Source organism: Sebastes fasciatus, chromosome 24 (genome assembly GCF_043250625.1).
Source record: "Sebastes fasciatus isolate fSebFas1 chromosome 24, fSebFas1.pri, whole genome shotgun sequence".
NCBI lineage: Eukaryota > Metazoa > Chordata > Actinopteri > Perciformes > Sebastidae > Sebastes > Sebastes fasciatus.
This window is the reverse complement of record NC_133818.1, coordinates 2,837,438-2,852,489: the sequence shown is the minus strand read 5'-3', so window position 1 is coordinate 2,852,489 and position 15,052 is coordinate 2,837,438. Positions and strand designations below refer to the sequence as shown.

The following is a 15,052-nucleotide window of genomic DNA, read 5'->3' as shown; positions in this document are numbered from 1 at the left end:
TAACAGGAAGTGTTGTTTATATGTAATTCCTCTAACTTGACTTAAAATACAGTTGCAGTTACCAACCGTCGCCACAAGAGGGCGTTAAAACACATTTTCTGAATATGATGTTATTTATTGGACATCATTCGACTAACGTTGTGAGCTAATCTTACCTACTGTGGCCCTGAAGGCTCAATACACTGAAAACACATACGACTAATGTTGTAAACTAATCGATAGATTGGAGGGACAACGTGATCTCAGGGTTTATGAATCATTGTCTCTTTATTTAACAATGTGCCTTATAAAGCCAGGACTTCACTGAATCAAGATCTTTAGCAGTAGAATAAAACACATTTTCTGAATATAATGTTGCTCATCAGCGCAAGAACATCAAAGGTATTGTTATATTACTATATATATTATTATACAAGGTTATATGAAAATAAAAAAGGATAAGCAAAGAACAGAACATGGGTACAGGTGCATATATAGTGAAATGAGAAAGATTTTCAAGGCAGTCGATGCTTTCTGATTTGTTTTTGTTGGATTTAGATTTAAAATAAAGAGAATAATAATACAACTAAGAGAATAATCATCTCTTTTCTGTATACAAATGGTCCAGTTTTTCCTGATAAATTAAAAAAATATATATTTTTACTTTATACATTTAATTTTTTTAAAAGCCAGAGTTATGTAGAATCCTTAAACATTTTAAGTATTGAGTTTCTATTAACAAAAAGGCTTTAACATATTTGTTACAGGATAAATGATAAATGACAATATAATAATAAATGATACATAATAAATAATCTAAATAATTAATAAAAAATGATAATGATAAATGACAATATAATAATAAATGATACATAATAAATAATCTAAATAATCAATAAAACATGATAATGATAAATGACAATATGATATTAAATGACACATAATAAATAATCAAAGGAATAAATAAATAAATGAATGGTAATGTTAAATGACAATATAATAATAAATGATTCATAATAAATAATCAAAAGAATTAATGATAAATAACAATATAATAACAAATGATACATAATAAATAATCAAAAGAATAAATAAATAAATGAATGATAATGATAAATGACAATATAATAATAAATGACACATTATAAATAACCAAAGGAATAATTGATAAATAACAATATATTAATTCATGACACATAATAAGTAATCTAAATAATTAATAAAAAATGATAATGATAAATGACAATATAATAATAAATGATACATAATAAATAATCAAAGGAATAAATAAATAAATGATAATGTTAAATGACTGATTTCAGCCACAGTTCAATGATAGATGCATTGATTAACAAATCAGTTGCTGGAGTACTGAAAGCTCCCTGCAGGGGGATGTGCACTAAAAAGTCTGACTCTGACACAAACAAACCCATTCGGACTACCGGCTTCCAGCTCACACCATGAGCTCCTTCGTGGCTGCAGCCAGAGCTTTGCGGCTCTCTGTGCTCTCTGCTCGGACACTGGAGCTGCGACACCACCACCTCTCTGTTTCCAGCAGAAACCTGAACGTCCAGGCGACCACCGAGGCTGGGAAGCTGAAGAGCATCGATGACCTGCCTGGTCCCAGTTTATCCACCACTCTCTACTGGTTATTCGTCAAAGGATACGCAGACAAGAGCCACTTACTGCAGGTCAGTTACACTGCTTTAACCTGCTGCTCACAAAACTCATTTATGATCCATGTTTTCATCTTATTTGATAGTTTCTACCCTGAAGAGCTCAACACTTGAATGCATCTGACATAACAAGTAATCAAAAGAATAAAGAAATAAATGATAGTGATAAATGACAATATAATAATAAACGATTTATAATAAATAATCAAAAGAATAAATGATAAATGACAATATAATAATAAATAAATAATATATAATAAATAATCTAAATAAAAAATGATAATGATAAATGACAATATAATTATAAATGATACATAATAAATAATCAAAAGAATAAATAAATAAATGATAATGGTAAATGACAATATGATTTAAGACTATACAACATAACAAAAAAAAAAAATTAATAATATAAAGTGCAGGAAGAGGCAAAAAAAAACACTGGGTTTATCTGAAGCCTCCACCTAGAGACAAGATTAATATAAAGAAACAATATGACTACATAATAGTGATAACAAACAATTAGGACAAGATATATATAGTAACAACAATAACAATACAGTGAATATATCAAAAAAGATAAGTGTGTGTGTGTGTGTGTGTGTGTGTTTGTTGCGTGGTAGTGTTTGGTTAGTGTTTGTGAGGAGGATATTGTTTTAAATATCTATAAAGACTTCTGGGTAATCGTAACCAAACAACATTGTGAGTGGGAAAAAAATAAAAAACATAGAAACAGATACATGGACAACATGGGGTAAAGCAATTACAAGTTAATTAAATGACCCTTTAAGCGACTTTTGAAACATTTGACAGATGAACAGTTTATTGATGGATGTGAAAAGCTACTCCATAATTTGGTTCCCCTAAATCTTATTGAAAACTGACCTCTACTAGTGAGACATTTAGGAGGATGAAGATCTAGAGACTGACAGGTTGAGTAAGAATGGACCTGAGAATCTGTTTTAAAATAGGTCTTGAACTGCTCAGGAATATTCCCACCAGAAAGTATCTTATAAATAAAAACACATATTTGAGAAATATTGATATCATAAATAGTAAGAATGTGGAGTTTCTTAAATAGAGGAGCAGAGGAGATGTGTGACTCTGATCGAGTTGCAATCCTCACAAAATGTTATGAAGAACTTTATGATTTTAGTTTAAAGGTCACCTATTATGCAAAATGCACTTTTCCATGTCTTTTAAACATCAATATCTGTCCCCAGTGTGTCTACAGGCCACCATAGTATCATAAAAGACCATCCTCTCTCTTTTTCTCCTCCTCCGTTTGTCCGGAAATGGGTGCAGAAAAAAAATTCGCTTTTTTCCCTTCTCTTCTGACGTCATTAGAGAAATGCAAGCCATGTAAGGGTTTCCTGGTCGAACCAGAGCAGAACCTTCAGTAGCTGACCCCGCCCCACAGCGCGTCACTGTCTCTCCTCCTCAACCTAACTTGAGCAAAGTCTGCAAGAACCAGCAGAACAGGCTTCATGTACTCCCATCATCTAAATATAACATGTTCTTTCACAAAGGCTTTATGTAATTACACTGTTTAAACAGATGATATTTATATATTATATATATTTGATGTCATGCATGTAGCAGATTACAGGTAGTAAATAGTGACTTGTAAGCAACACAACACATTTCTGTTTCACAGTCAAACTTTATTTGAGTAGACAGATGACAATATTAATTATTCACAGCATTTGTAATCATCCCACCTGTTAGTTAGTTAAGTTAACATGGTACAGGAGAAAGTCTTCAGCTCTGGTAAACTATGGTAAGCTAAGCTCCGGTGGTCTGTAGTCATGGTAACACAGAGACAGCTACTATTGTAAATAATATACCTGTAGCTCTCTTCACAACAACACAGACACAGGTCGGTTCTTTGATACGGGCGTTTATTGCTTGGACACGTCTTTCTCTGATGCTTCACTTCTGAGTCACGTCATGCACACGCCGTGAAAACTCGTTGGCCGCTTGTCATGAAAAGAGGTTCTTGAGTCCATGAAAGTCCTTTTGAAAGTCTCTTTGACTGTCTGCTTTTAGCTTCAGACGTCGATAATCATAGCTTTAAACACTTTACAGAGCCCGCGAAAGGCATCTGCTCCTTCACTTACGTTGGATTGTTTTAGTCCCTCAATGAATTCCGTCGTAGTGGTACTACACAGGGAACATTGGTTCCGGGGCGGAACGTAAAACACAGTGGACTAATGTACTTTTGACTGAAACACTTCTACCTGTTACACATTTTGAACTGTATGAAACAAATAATTTTACTCACATCATATTTAAATTTTTAACCTTACATTAAATGAATTATCTATTTATTTATTTATTGCATGAACTTATGGGATCAATTACTAATTATATATCATGAACACATTTATGCAACGGCACTTACAATACCATTACTCTGATCTTCCATACATTTATCTTTTAGCAGAAATAATGAACTGACTACTGTTTCACATCTTCTATTTTCCACCCTGATGGTCGCTGTGTTTACACACCGTGTCATAGCGGTAGCATGTAGCTAATGGGGTTAGCTCTGTATCTCCCATCTGCTTTCAGCTGTCTGCTCTCCTCTGGGATGATTCTGTCGGTCATTTCTCACAGATGGATCTGTAAAGACAGGCTGTGAATCAGTGGTTTTCAGACAGAGGCTGAATTAGGCTCTGAGGCAGGCAGACTCAGGCTGCAGTATGAGAAGAATAAAGGGTTTTTTGAACATTGCAGCATGTAAACATGTTCTAGTGCAACATTAAAATACATCTATGAACCTGGAAATGAGCATAATATGTGACCTTTAATACACTGCTCTAAAGAAATGAAGGGAACACTTAAATCACACATCAGATCTTGATAACTAACTATTCAAGTGTAAAATCGTTACTGATGTACATTGAATAATTTGTTGAGAACAAAATGACGTAACAACGGTCAATGAAAACCAAAATCATCAACTCATTGAGGGCTGGATTCAAAATCACACCCAAAATCAAAGTAAAGAATGTAAATCACATTCTTTTCATTTCATCACATCAACTCATAAAGTGACTCAGTAGTGTGTACGGCTCCCGCGTGCCTGTATGCACTCCCTACAGCGTCTGGGCATGCTCCTGATGAGTTGGCGGATGGTGTCCTGGCGGATCTCCTCCCAGACCTGGATCAGGGCATCAGAGGGCTCCTGGAAAGTCTGTGGCGGTACTTGGTGGCGTCGGATTCACCGATACATAACGTCCCATAGGTGCTCAATTGGATTTAGGTCAGGAGACCTAGTGAGGGTCGGTCAATGGCATCAATGCCTTCGTCATCTAGGAACCGCTTACACACTCTGGCCACATGAGGCCGGGCACTGTCCTGCACCAGGAGGAACCCGGGGCCTACTACACCAGGAGGAACCCAGGAGGAACCCAGGAGGAACCCAGGAGGAGCCTAGGAGGAACCCAGGAGGAACCCAGGAGGAACCCAGGAGGAGCCTAGGAGGAACCCAGGAGGAACCCAGGAGGAACCCAGGGCCCACTGCACCAGGAGGAACCCGGGGCCCACTGCACCAGGAGGAACCCAGGAGGAACCCAGGAGGAACCCAGGAGGAGCCTAGGAGGAACCCAGGAGGAACCCAGGAGGAACCCAGGAGGAGCCTAGGAGGAACCCAGGAGGAACCCAGGAGGAACCCAGGGCCCACTGCACCAGGAGGAACCCAGGGCCCACTGCACCAGGAGGAACCCTGGGCCCACTGCACCAGCTTACGGTCTGACAATCGCTCTGAGGATTTCATCCCAGTACCTAACAGCAGTCAGGGTACCGTTGGCTATGACATGGAGGTCTGTGATCCTCCAAGGATACAGTATGCCTCCCCAGACCATCACTGACCCACCACCAAACGGATCATGCTGGATGATGTTACCGTTCACCACGGCGTCTCCAGACTCTTTCACGTCTGTCACATGTGCTCAGTGTGAACCTTCTCTCATCTGTGAAGAGAACGGGGCGCCAATGGCGGACCTGCCAATCTGGAGTTACACAACTTTTAAAAGTAGTACTCTGAATTACACACACATGAACCCTTTCAGAGTGTTTTATATCATATAATATATTATTGATGCATTACCATGGGAGCAGTATTTATATAATACGGGCTGATTATATGTTGAACTACTTTAAACTCAAGTTACTCTTCCAGGATGTCCAGAAGAGCCTTTACGGGCCCATCTGGCGCTCCAGATTCGGCCCCTTCGACATCGTCAACGTGGCGACTCCGGAGCTCATCGCTCAGGTGATCCAACAGGAGGGCCGCTACCCGCTCCGAGCCGAGCTGCCTCACTGGAAGGAGTACCGGGACCTGAGAGGTCAGGCCTACGGGCTGCATGTGGAGTGAGTTTATGGATCTTCCTTTAAATGTAAAAGATAATAACGGTCATAAACAACAGCTAATATAATCATTAGTGGTCCTAGTCGTTTGGGTTTAATCCCCGGTAGCAACTCTCTTCCTCTCTAAAGTGTTCGTAAAGGTCCCTAAAAGAGTTGTTAATCTGAAGAACTCTTTTGCTTTGTAGCACAGGACCGGAGTGGTACCGCATCCGCAGCGCCCTGAACCCTAAGATGCTAAAGCTGCGGGAAGTGTTGACCTACGCCCCCATCATCCACCAGGTGGTCGGAGATCTACTGCGACGCGTCGAGCTCCTCCGCAGTCGCAGCGAGGACCAGGCCACCGTTTCAGACATGACTGCTGAGCTCTACAAGTTCGGCTTTGAAGGTGGGAATGTTTTCAGAAAGTCTAGCGGCGGTTGAGGTCAGCGGGGCGGTTTGTGATGCTCTTCACCTCTTGCAGGTATCTCCTCCATCTTGTTTGAGACCAGGTTGGGCTGCCTGGAGGAGGAGATCCCCGTTGACACGCAGCGCTTCATCACCGCCGCCAATGACATGCTGACGCTGTCTGAGATTGTGATCCTCTTCCCTCGCTGGAGCCGCAGCGTCCTCCCCTTCTGGAGACGCTTCGTCCAGGCCTGGGACGACCTCTATGACATAGGTATGTAGCAAGACAAACAGCAAAAGGAGACATTCATGTCATTTGGATTCACTTATAAGTTGGTAAAGTGTTTGGTTGTTGTGTTTCCGTTGGGCAGCGCAATCCCTCATCAACAGGAGGATCGCTGAAATCCAAGCTCAGGTGTCCAGCGGCAAGCCGGCGGAGGGCATTTACCTCACCTACCTGCTGTCCTGTGACAGGCTGAGCAGAGCCGAGGTCTACATCAGCATCACTGAGCTGCTGCTGGGAGGGGTCGACACGGTGAGTAGGGGGCTGCTGGTTCCAGCCTTCAATCTATCACTATTTCATCGTGCGTCAGTTTTAACATGCACGATTTAAATTTCAGATAAGATGAGATGAACCTTTATTGAGGGGATATGTGGCAGGACAGAAGTAGTTCAGATAAACAGGAGCATATGAGACAAACATTATAATAGTATATACTACTAGTTATGATAATATATTATAGAAGCAGCTGTAAATAGTTTACTATCAGCTCCTCCACAGAGAACAGAGCAGCAGATATTCTCATTTTAGCTGAGGGGAAAAAACATCCATAGAAACTTCTCAAACTGCTGCTTCTCTCCTGTCATCTGTTCAAGAAGCTTCAGACAGTTGTAGTTTTGTCCAGTGGGAGAGCTGGAGGCTGGTATGATTTCTGATTTATCCGTATGTTGATGAAAATAAGTGTGTTAGGAACACAGAGAGCATCCAGATGGAGAGAGGAGGAGTGGTTTGAGTTTTAATTAGGGCTGTCAATCGATTAAAATAGTTAATCAGGATTAATCACACATTTTTAATCTTAAGGGAGATTTATCAACTATTTAATCCTCTTATCAACATGGGAGTGGGCAAATATGCTGCTTTATGAAAATGTATGTATATATTTATTATTGGAAATCAGTTAACAACACAAAACAATGACAGATATTGATCCAGAAACTCTCACAGGTATAAAAAATATGCTGAAATCATAACATGGCAAACTGCAGCCCAACAGGCAACAACAGCTGTCAGTGTGTCAGTGTGCTGACTTGACTATGACTTGCCCCAAACTGCATGTGATGATCATAAAGTGTCAGTATTGTGGTTATTGCGGCAGCACTAGAGGAGTGAGTGGCAGGATGTGAGGAACACATCATTACAGGCCTGAGCATGAAGATCGTCTTCCTGACTGAACTTAAACTAGAGCTTCATTTGTCAGATACATGTAGGGCAGTAAAAAGTATCATATAGTAGAAGTATGAAGTAGCAGAAATGACTCTTCACTGTTTGTGAGGCCAGTTCTCGCAACATGTAGGAATTTCCAGTTGTTCCAGGAAAGGCTCTGGGTCCGCTGGGATAGGCAGAGAAAGCTGCCTAATCAGACTCTGGACTTCACTCTTATGGAGGACAAAACCTGCCAAAATCAAAAATACATCAATAAATGAATACATGATCCGATAGATAAATAAATGTATCATTAAATGTAGCAAAAATAATATTAAAAATAAAATATATCCATTAATCATTTGATTAAAATGTGACATAAATTGATATTTCTGTTTTAATTTGCGTCTTTATTTATTCATATTTGTATTTATTTATTTATGTATTTATTTACTCTTCTGTTTAACTTTCCCTTTTATTTATTCATCTGTAAATGTATTTATTTATTTTTGCATGGTTTTCCCTTTGCATTTCACCCCTTATTTATTTCCCCAAACATATTTATTTACTCTTCTGTTTAACTTTCCCTTTTATTTATTTATTTTTATTAACTTTAAAATGTATTTTATTATTTATTATTTTTGCATTTATTTTTATTTATTTATTTAAATGTATGTATTTATGCATTTATTTATTTATGCATGATTTTCCCTTTGCATTTCACCCCAAATTTAGTTCTCTAAACTTATTTATTTCTGTATTCTTTTCTTTTTACATTTATTTATACATTTCTGCCTCATTATGCAAATGAGGGGGCTGTAACTCAACCTGAAAATAAAATATATGCAAAAATAAAATATAGATTTTTTAAAAATGAATACAAATAAGTACATAAATAAATAAAAGGTCAAATTAAACAGAAGAGTAAATAAATAAATAAGGCATTTAATACAGAGATAAATAACTAAATAAGCAAATAAAAACAGAAATATCAATTTATGTCACATTTTATCAATTAATTAATGGCTATATTTATTTTTATAATATTATTTTTGCTACATTTAATGACATATTTATTTATTTATCCAGTCATTTATTTATTGATTTGTTTTGGATTTTGGCAGGTTCCATCCTCCATACACTCCAACTTCCTTAAGACTTAAAACAAAGAAGTTCAAGCTAAATTCTCTGTTGCTAATGCATCATGATCTACTTCATCTTGACCTTTAGCCACATCTACACATAACACACAATCTAGCGTCCAAGAGGGCAATGAGAAAGTAGGTCCTGAGGCGTTCACAGTGAGATCAGCTAAGTTCGGCCTGATAAAGCTGCAACAACAGAGACGAGTGCTGGTGTTTAGTTGCTGCACGTCGCAGCGTTCGCAGAGCTCGTCTGTCTGCATTCCAAGGAGAGGTGGAGGCTTGTTGTTGTAGCTGCGAGCTGCAGCTCAAATCAAATCTAGAGATATGAGCTGAGACAGATAGATGAGAAATCACATACTGGAAGGAACACAAATGCTACTCCTTCTCTGGTGAAATGGTTGCCAATACAAAGAAACAAGCTCTTGCAACATACCTCAAGAATGTAACTGTACCTTCAGCCTGTATTTGGCTGAAACTTTGCAGACGGATTTATCTTGGTTATGCCTTCACGCCGGGGACAGCCGAGGCCGGACGCATTATGTTTCAGGTTGTCCGTCCAGACTATTATACTATATAACACCTGAAAGGGAATGTCTTCAAATTTGGCACAAATGTCCATTTACTGATCACCGTGACCACACAAATCATGTTTTTGGACATAACCCAAGAATTCATATGCTAATTATGACAACTTCACCGACATGTCTAACAGGATAAAATGATGAAGTGATGACATTTTGGACAGACATGATGTAAACTGAAACTTGACTGGTTGGTGGAGTAATTCAAGTTTTATCCGGTTCTGTTATGCTGCGCTGCATCTGTCCACGTTTTAAACCCTTAAACCTGAACGTCTTTTTCTTCACACATTGACTCTTTGTATAAGAAGGTCCAGCGTCGAGACTTTAAATGTTTAGAGAGGACATTTCAGCAGCCGCTTATAAATCAGTCAGAGTCGGCTTCTACTGCCAACTTCCTCTTTGTTAATAACAATCAAAACCATGAAAGGAAATTAAAATAACCACCCAGTGTCCACTCTCAGATCTCAGACAAGCAGCGAAGGACTTTGCATTAAAAACAAAACTATGCACATACAGTTCTGTTGTAAGATGGGCAAATACATGAAAGTGTTGGACTGAGGGCTGTCAATCGATTAAAATATGTATTGGTGATTCATCGCATGAGTGTCCAGAGGTAATCATGATTAATCGTGATGTATGTACCTTTGAGATTTAACAAGTATTTAATACTCTTATCAACATGGGAGTGGACAAATATGCCGCTTTATGCAAATGTATATATTTATTATTGGAAATCAATTAACAACACAAAACAATGACAGATATTGTCCAGAAACCCTCACAGGTACTGCATTTAGCATAAAGCAATATGCTCACATCATAACATGGCAAACTGCAGCCCAACAGGCAACAACAGCTGTCAGTGTGTCAGTGTGCTGACTTGACTATGACTTGCCCCAAACTGCATGTGATTATCATAAAGTGGGCATGTCTGTAAAGGGGAGACTCGTGGGTACCCATAGAACCCATTTACATTCACTGATCTGGAGGTCAGAGGTCAAGGGACCCCTTTGAAAATGGCCATGACAGTTTTTCCTCACTAAAATTTAGCGCAAGTTTGGAACGTCATTTAGCCTCCTTCAGGACAAGCTAGTATGACATGGTTGGTACCGATGGATTCTTTAGGTTTTCTAGTTTGTAGCAGCTTCATGGATGTCGGTTGGTCGCTCCACCACTTTAGTCCAGACTGAAATATCTCAACATGTATTGGATGGATGGATGAACTGTAATGACTGTTGCAAGGTGAGGTGCAGGAGAGCAAGGTGAAAAGTCACGAAGAGAAATCATCACACTGGCAGCTAAGTATGCTTGAAAAATAAGGCAGACTTTTATTTTCAGTCTGTAAAAATTCCATCAAACAAAGGAAAAAACACATGGAGGTAAAAACCCTCTGCATTCTGTTACACAGCTCACCACATGCCTGGTGCTGCTCTTTTTACCACTCTCCCCCCCAAACTCTACTTTCACACATGGTCATATAACCTAACAGCCCGTCTTTCCAGTTCAAACTGGCTTATCAGGCGAGTGCTGCCATCAGCTCAGACTGGAGACACCTGCAGTGAGAACCTGGGAAATCAGAGCACACCTGATTACACTTGGAGCCACTCAGTCTCTGTCAGTCAATTAACCCCTTAACTACCCACATAAGGAAAAACAAAGATAACTGTGATCAACCCCACTTGGCTTTACCAAACAGTTAGTGAGGGAGTTGTTGCTTCCTCACAATGACTTTATTTCCTCTGACTCTCTCAGACTGCTAGTCTTAGCCCTGTGATGGACAATAATCTGATTCCCTCCTGATCTCAGACCTCCAACACACTGTCGTGGGCGCTGTACCACTTAGCGAGGGACCGCAGGGCTCAGGATCGACTTTACAGAGAGGTGGACTCTGTGTGTCCGGACAGACGGGAGCCAACCACAGAGCACCTGAGCAGGATGCCCTACCTGAAGGCCGTCATCAAGGAGACGCTACGGTGAGCAGACTGCTAGTATGAACTACTCACGAAGCAGTGTTGGCCCTGGAACTACAGTTTGGAAAACAAGCAGCCCATCAATCAGCTGAACTTTAAACATGAAGTACTTAGTAACCAGTCAGATGCAGTGTTCTAGATTAGATTAGTTATATAGTAGTCAAATAATCTGCTCCTTGAACCTTGACCAGCTACAATATTATAATGCAGCTAATATAATATATATAATATATATAATATAATATAATATAATATAATGACTCCTTTCAGAGTGTTTTTATTATCATTATATTATATTATATATATTATAATGTAATATAATGACTCATTTCAGAGTGTTTTTATTATCATTATAATAAAAACACTCTGAAAGGAGTTATGTTGCAGCACGACTACTTTTACTTTTGATACTTCTGCTGATAAGTTTTTTAAAAGGCAGAACTTGTGACGGAGCATTTTTTTTATTTTGTGGTATTTCTACGTGTTTCGACCTGACATGCCCTGACCTGTGAGACTGGCAAAGTGACAGAACAGCTTTTATCAGTTTTTGACTTATATGGTACAGCTAGTACAGCTGACGTAAAGCAAAGAATAAAACACTGAATCGGACATAAATAATCAATAACGTGCTCCAGGTTAGCTCTGTCTCTGATTTAGAGTCTGACTGTCGTCTGTGTCTTTCTCCTCCAGCCTTTATCCCGTGGTTCCTGGAAACGGACGCTTTATTTCAGACGATGAGGTGATCGTGGGAAACTACTGGTTCCCAAAGAAGGTAGGAAAGCACAACCAGGATGTGAGGCACCTTTAACTTTAAAGATCAGAAATGATTTAAATACGCTTCTCTTCTTTGCAGACTCAGTTCCATCTGTGTCATTACGCAGTCTGTCACAATGAAGCAGAGTTCGTAGACGCAGAGCTCTTCGTCCCAGAGCGCTGGCTCCGTGCCGAGGCGGCCAGCAGCGTCTGTGGCAGGGCGGCGCCCGGCTTCTACCAGCACCACCCGTACAGCTTCATCCCCTTCGGAGTCGGGGTGCGAGCCTGTGTTGGGAAGAGGGTGGCGGAGATGGAGATGTACTTTGCTCTGTCCAGGGTGAGTGAAGAAGAGACAGACAGAGACAGGAAGTGGACTTTTAGCCTACTTCTTGGCCAATTTGTGTTTCTTTTAGGGCTGTCAATCGTTTAAAATATTTAATCGCATGATTGTCCATAGTTAATCTCGATTAATCGCAATCACACATTTTTTATCTGTTCAAAATGTACCTTAAAGGGAGATTTGCCAAGTATTTAATACTCTTATCAACATGGGAGTGGACAAATATGCTGCTTTATGCAAATGTATTTATATATTTCTTATTGGAAATCAGTTAACAACACAAAACAATGATAAATATTGTCCAGGAAGTTATGTTTGTAAAGGGGAGACTCGTGGGTTCCCATAGAACACATTTTCATTCACATGTCTTGAGGTCAGAGGTCAAGGAACCCCTTTGAAAATGGCCATGCCAGGTTTTCCTTGCCACAATTTATTTGAAAGTTTGCCACAGACAAAAGTTTGAAGCGTTATTTAACCTCCTTCATGACATGACACATGACAAGTTAATATGTCATGGTTGGTACCTATGGATTCATTAGGTTTTCTACGCAAGTTGCAGTAATGCGTTAAAGAAATTAGTGGCGTTAAAACTCATTTGCGTCGACGCGTTAAATCTGACAGCCCTAGTTTCTTTATATTTTTCTTTTGCTTATGTTCTTTTATTTAGCCAGCCACAAATTAAGAAATCCTTGAAAAAGTTCTCCAAAAAGAAATGATTTGTTTCATTCAAATCTGTGCTCAAGTTTTTGAGATATCCTGCTAAGATCTACAAACAAAATCCTCAAGTATCTAACAGAATGAAGCTCCTGTATGGATTTAAAGGCTGTTTTATGTCTCCTTCCAGCTAATGCAGCACTACGAGGTCCAGCCTGAACATGGTGCACCGCTCGTGGAGCCGAAAACTCGAACCCTGCTCATCCCCGCAAAGCCCATCAACCTGCGCTTCCTGTCCAGAGGCTGATGAGGGTGCAGCAATTTAATGTGTGAAACGCACGTCCAACAACGCGTGGTGCATGAGAGGTGACATGTTTAACCTGAGCTGTAAATGTCTGCACACACTTTTACAGTAGAAATAAGAACATAAATGACTTATTTAAGGGCGCAAATTAAAGGTCAAATCTGGTGTTTGTCACCCTGGATGTGGGAGGATTCTCACCAGAGTCCATGTGAATCAGCACATAAATCACTCATTTCAATGAATGATATGCAACTTGAGGATAGAGATTAATTATTATATATAATTATTTTCCTGAAACCTACAGGACTCAACACACACACACACACACACACACTCTCCTCAGTCTTTTATTGTTTAACTTCACTTAATGCTCATACTTTGCCGTCTTTGCACAGACATGTTGTTTATTATTGCTGACGGGATTTCATTTCTCAATTTTAACATAGCCACAGGCTGATGTGAAATACCTGGTTTGTGTGTGTGTGTGTGTGTGTGTGTGTGTGTGTGTGTGTGCACTGCCCCCCTCTGACAGCTTATGTTTTTAATAACTCTCTATAGCCATGGTTTTATAATCTACTGCTGAATTTATCCGCTGCTCACCACTATGAAACCCATTTCACATCCAACACAATGTTTTTATTTGAACTTTTAACATGAACTCAACTTTAAGGAGGTGAGAGGCAAGATAGGAGACAGGGAAGGAAACAAAAAGGCAATGAAGGAAAGGAGGTTTTCAGACTGAATTCTGTGCATTCAACGGCTCTTTTCTGTTTCATTTGATATCAAACGGTGCTTAAATCACAGCTAAAGCTACACACATTTTTCTTTTTACACAAAGCAGTGATTTAACAACAACTTTAAAGAGTCTCCACAGGTTTTTATGGGTGATTAATGATAACTTGTTCATAAAAAGCGGTGAAAGAGATGAAATGCCCTCTGTTAGGCCATAATCTCTGTAACACTACTGTAATATTCCTATGGAGATCTTATTGTGATGATACAAATAAAAATCTATATTTTCTATGTATCTTTGCCTCATCTATCTGGGCCCACACAAACAAGGAGACAACAACAATAATATGGAAATAAGAGAGATAATTTGAATTATAGTAAATCAGCCGTGTAGAGGAAATGCAGGCAGAATTTTATTTCTGGTCTGAACTTGTTTTTTTTTCTCTGAATCTTGATGTCATTGATTAAAGATGCTCAATGAAAATGTATACAAAACAGTCCCATTAAAGCACTGGGAGACTAAAACTGGGTCAACAGTTGTAAACTGCTCCTCTGCCGCCGCCTGCTGGACACTTCAGTACATTTAGCTTCTTTATTTTTGCAGGAAATGAAATGCTCAGTGTCATAAACTGTTTCACTGTTGCACCACAGTCGTATACAGTGATCAACAATTAACATGGTGTATCATGAGTTCCTCAATTAATCAGACATTGTGTCACAAGAGTAGAACTTTAAAA

The 15,052-nt window shown here is 39.2% G+C and overlaps 1 protein-coding gene across 1 annotated transcript; it reads left to right on the top strand.

The window, feature by feature from the left end:
- The first annotated feature begins 1,399 nt into the window (after positions 1–1,399).
- On the top strand, positions 1,400–14,610 carry LOC141762697 (sterol 26-hydroxylase, mitochondrial-like). The gene is made up of 9 exons (XM_074626694.1): positions 1,400–1,670; positions 5,842–6,032; positions 6,215–6,414; positions 6,490–6,687; positions 6,785–6,948; positions 11,369–11,535; positions 12,223–12,304; positions 12,386–12,622; positions 13,470–14,610. Exons 1-9 carry the CDS (start codon positions 1,440–1,442, stop codon positions 13,584–13,586), a joined length of 1,587 nt encoding a protein of 528 aa, XP_074482795.1. The 5' UTR covers positions 1,400–1,439; the 3' UTR covers positions 13,587–14,610.
- Positions 14,611–15,052: the final 442 nt, after the last annotated feature.

Coding starts and splice junctions, on each gene's coding strand:
- LOC141762697 (XM_074626694.1), top strand. CDS start 1,440: ATGAGCTCCTTCGTGGCTGCAGCCAGAGCTTTGCGGCTCTCTGTGCTC. Junction 1,671..5,841: donor ACAAGAGCCACTTACTGCAG/GTCAGTTACACT, acceptor TTACTCTTCCAG/GATGTCCAGAAGAGCCTTTA. Junction 6,033..6,214: donor GCCTACGGGCTGCATGTGGA/GTGAGTTTATGG, acceptor TTTGCTTTGTAG/CACAGGACCGGAGTGGTACC.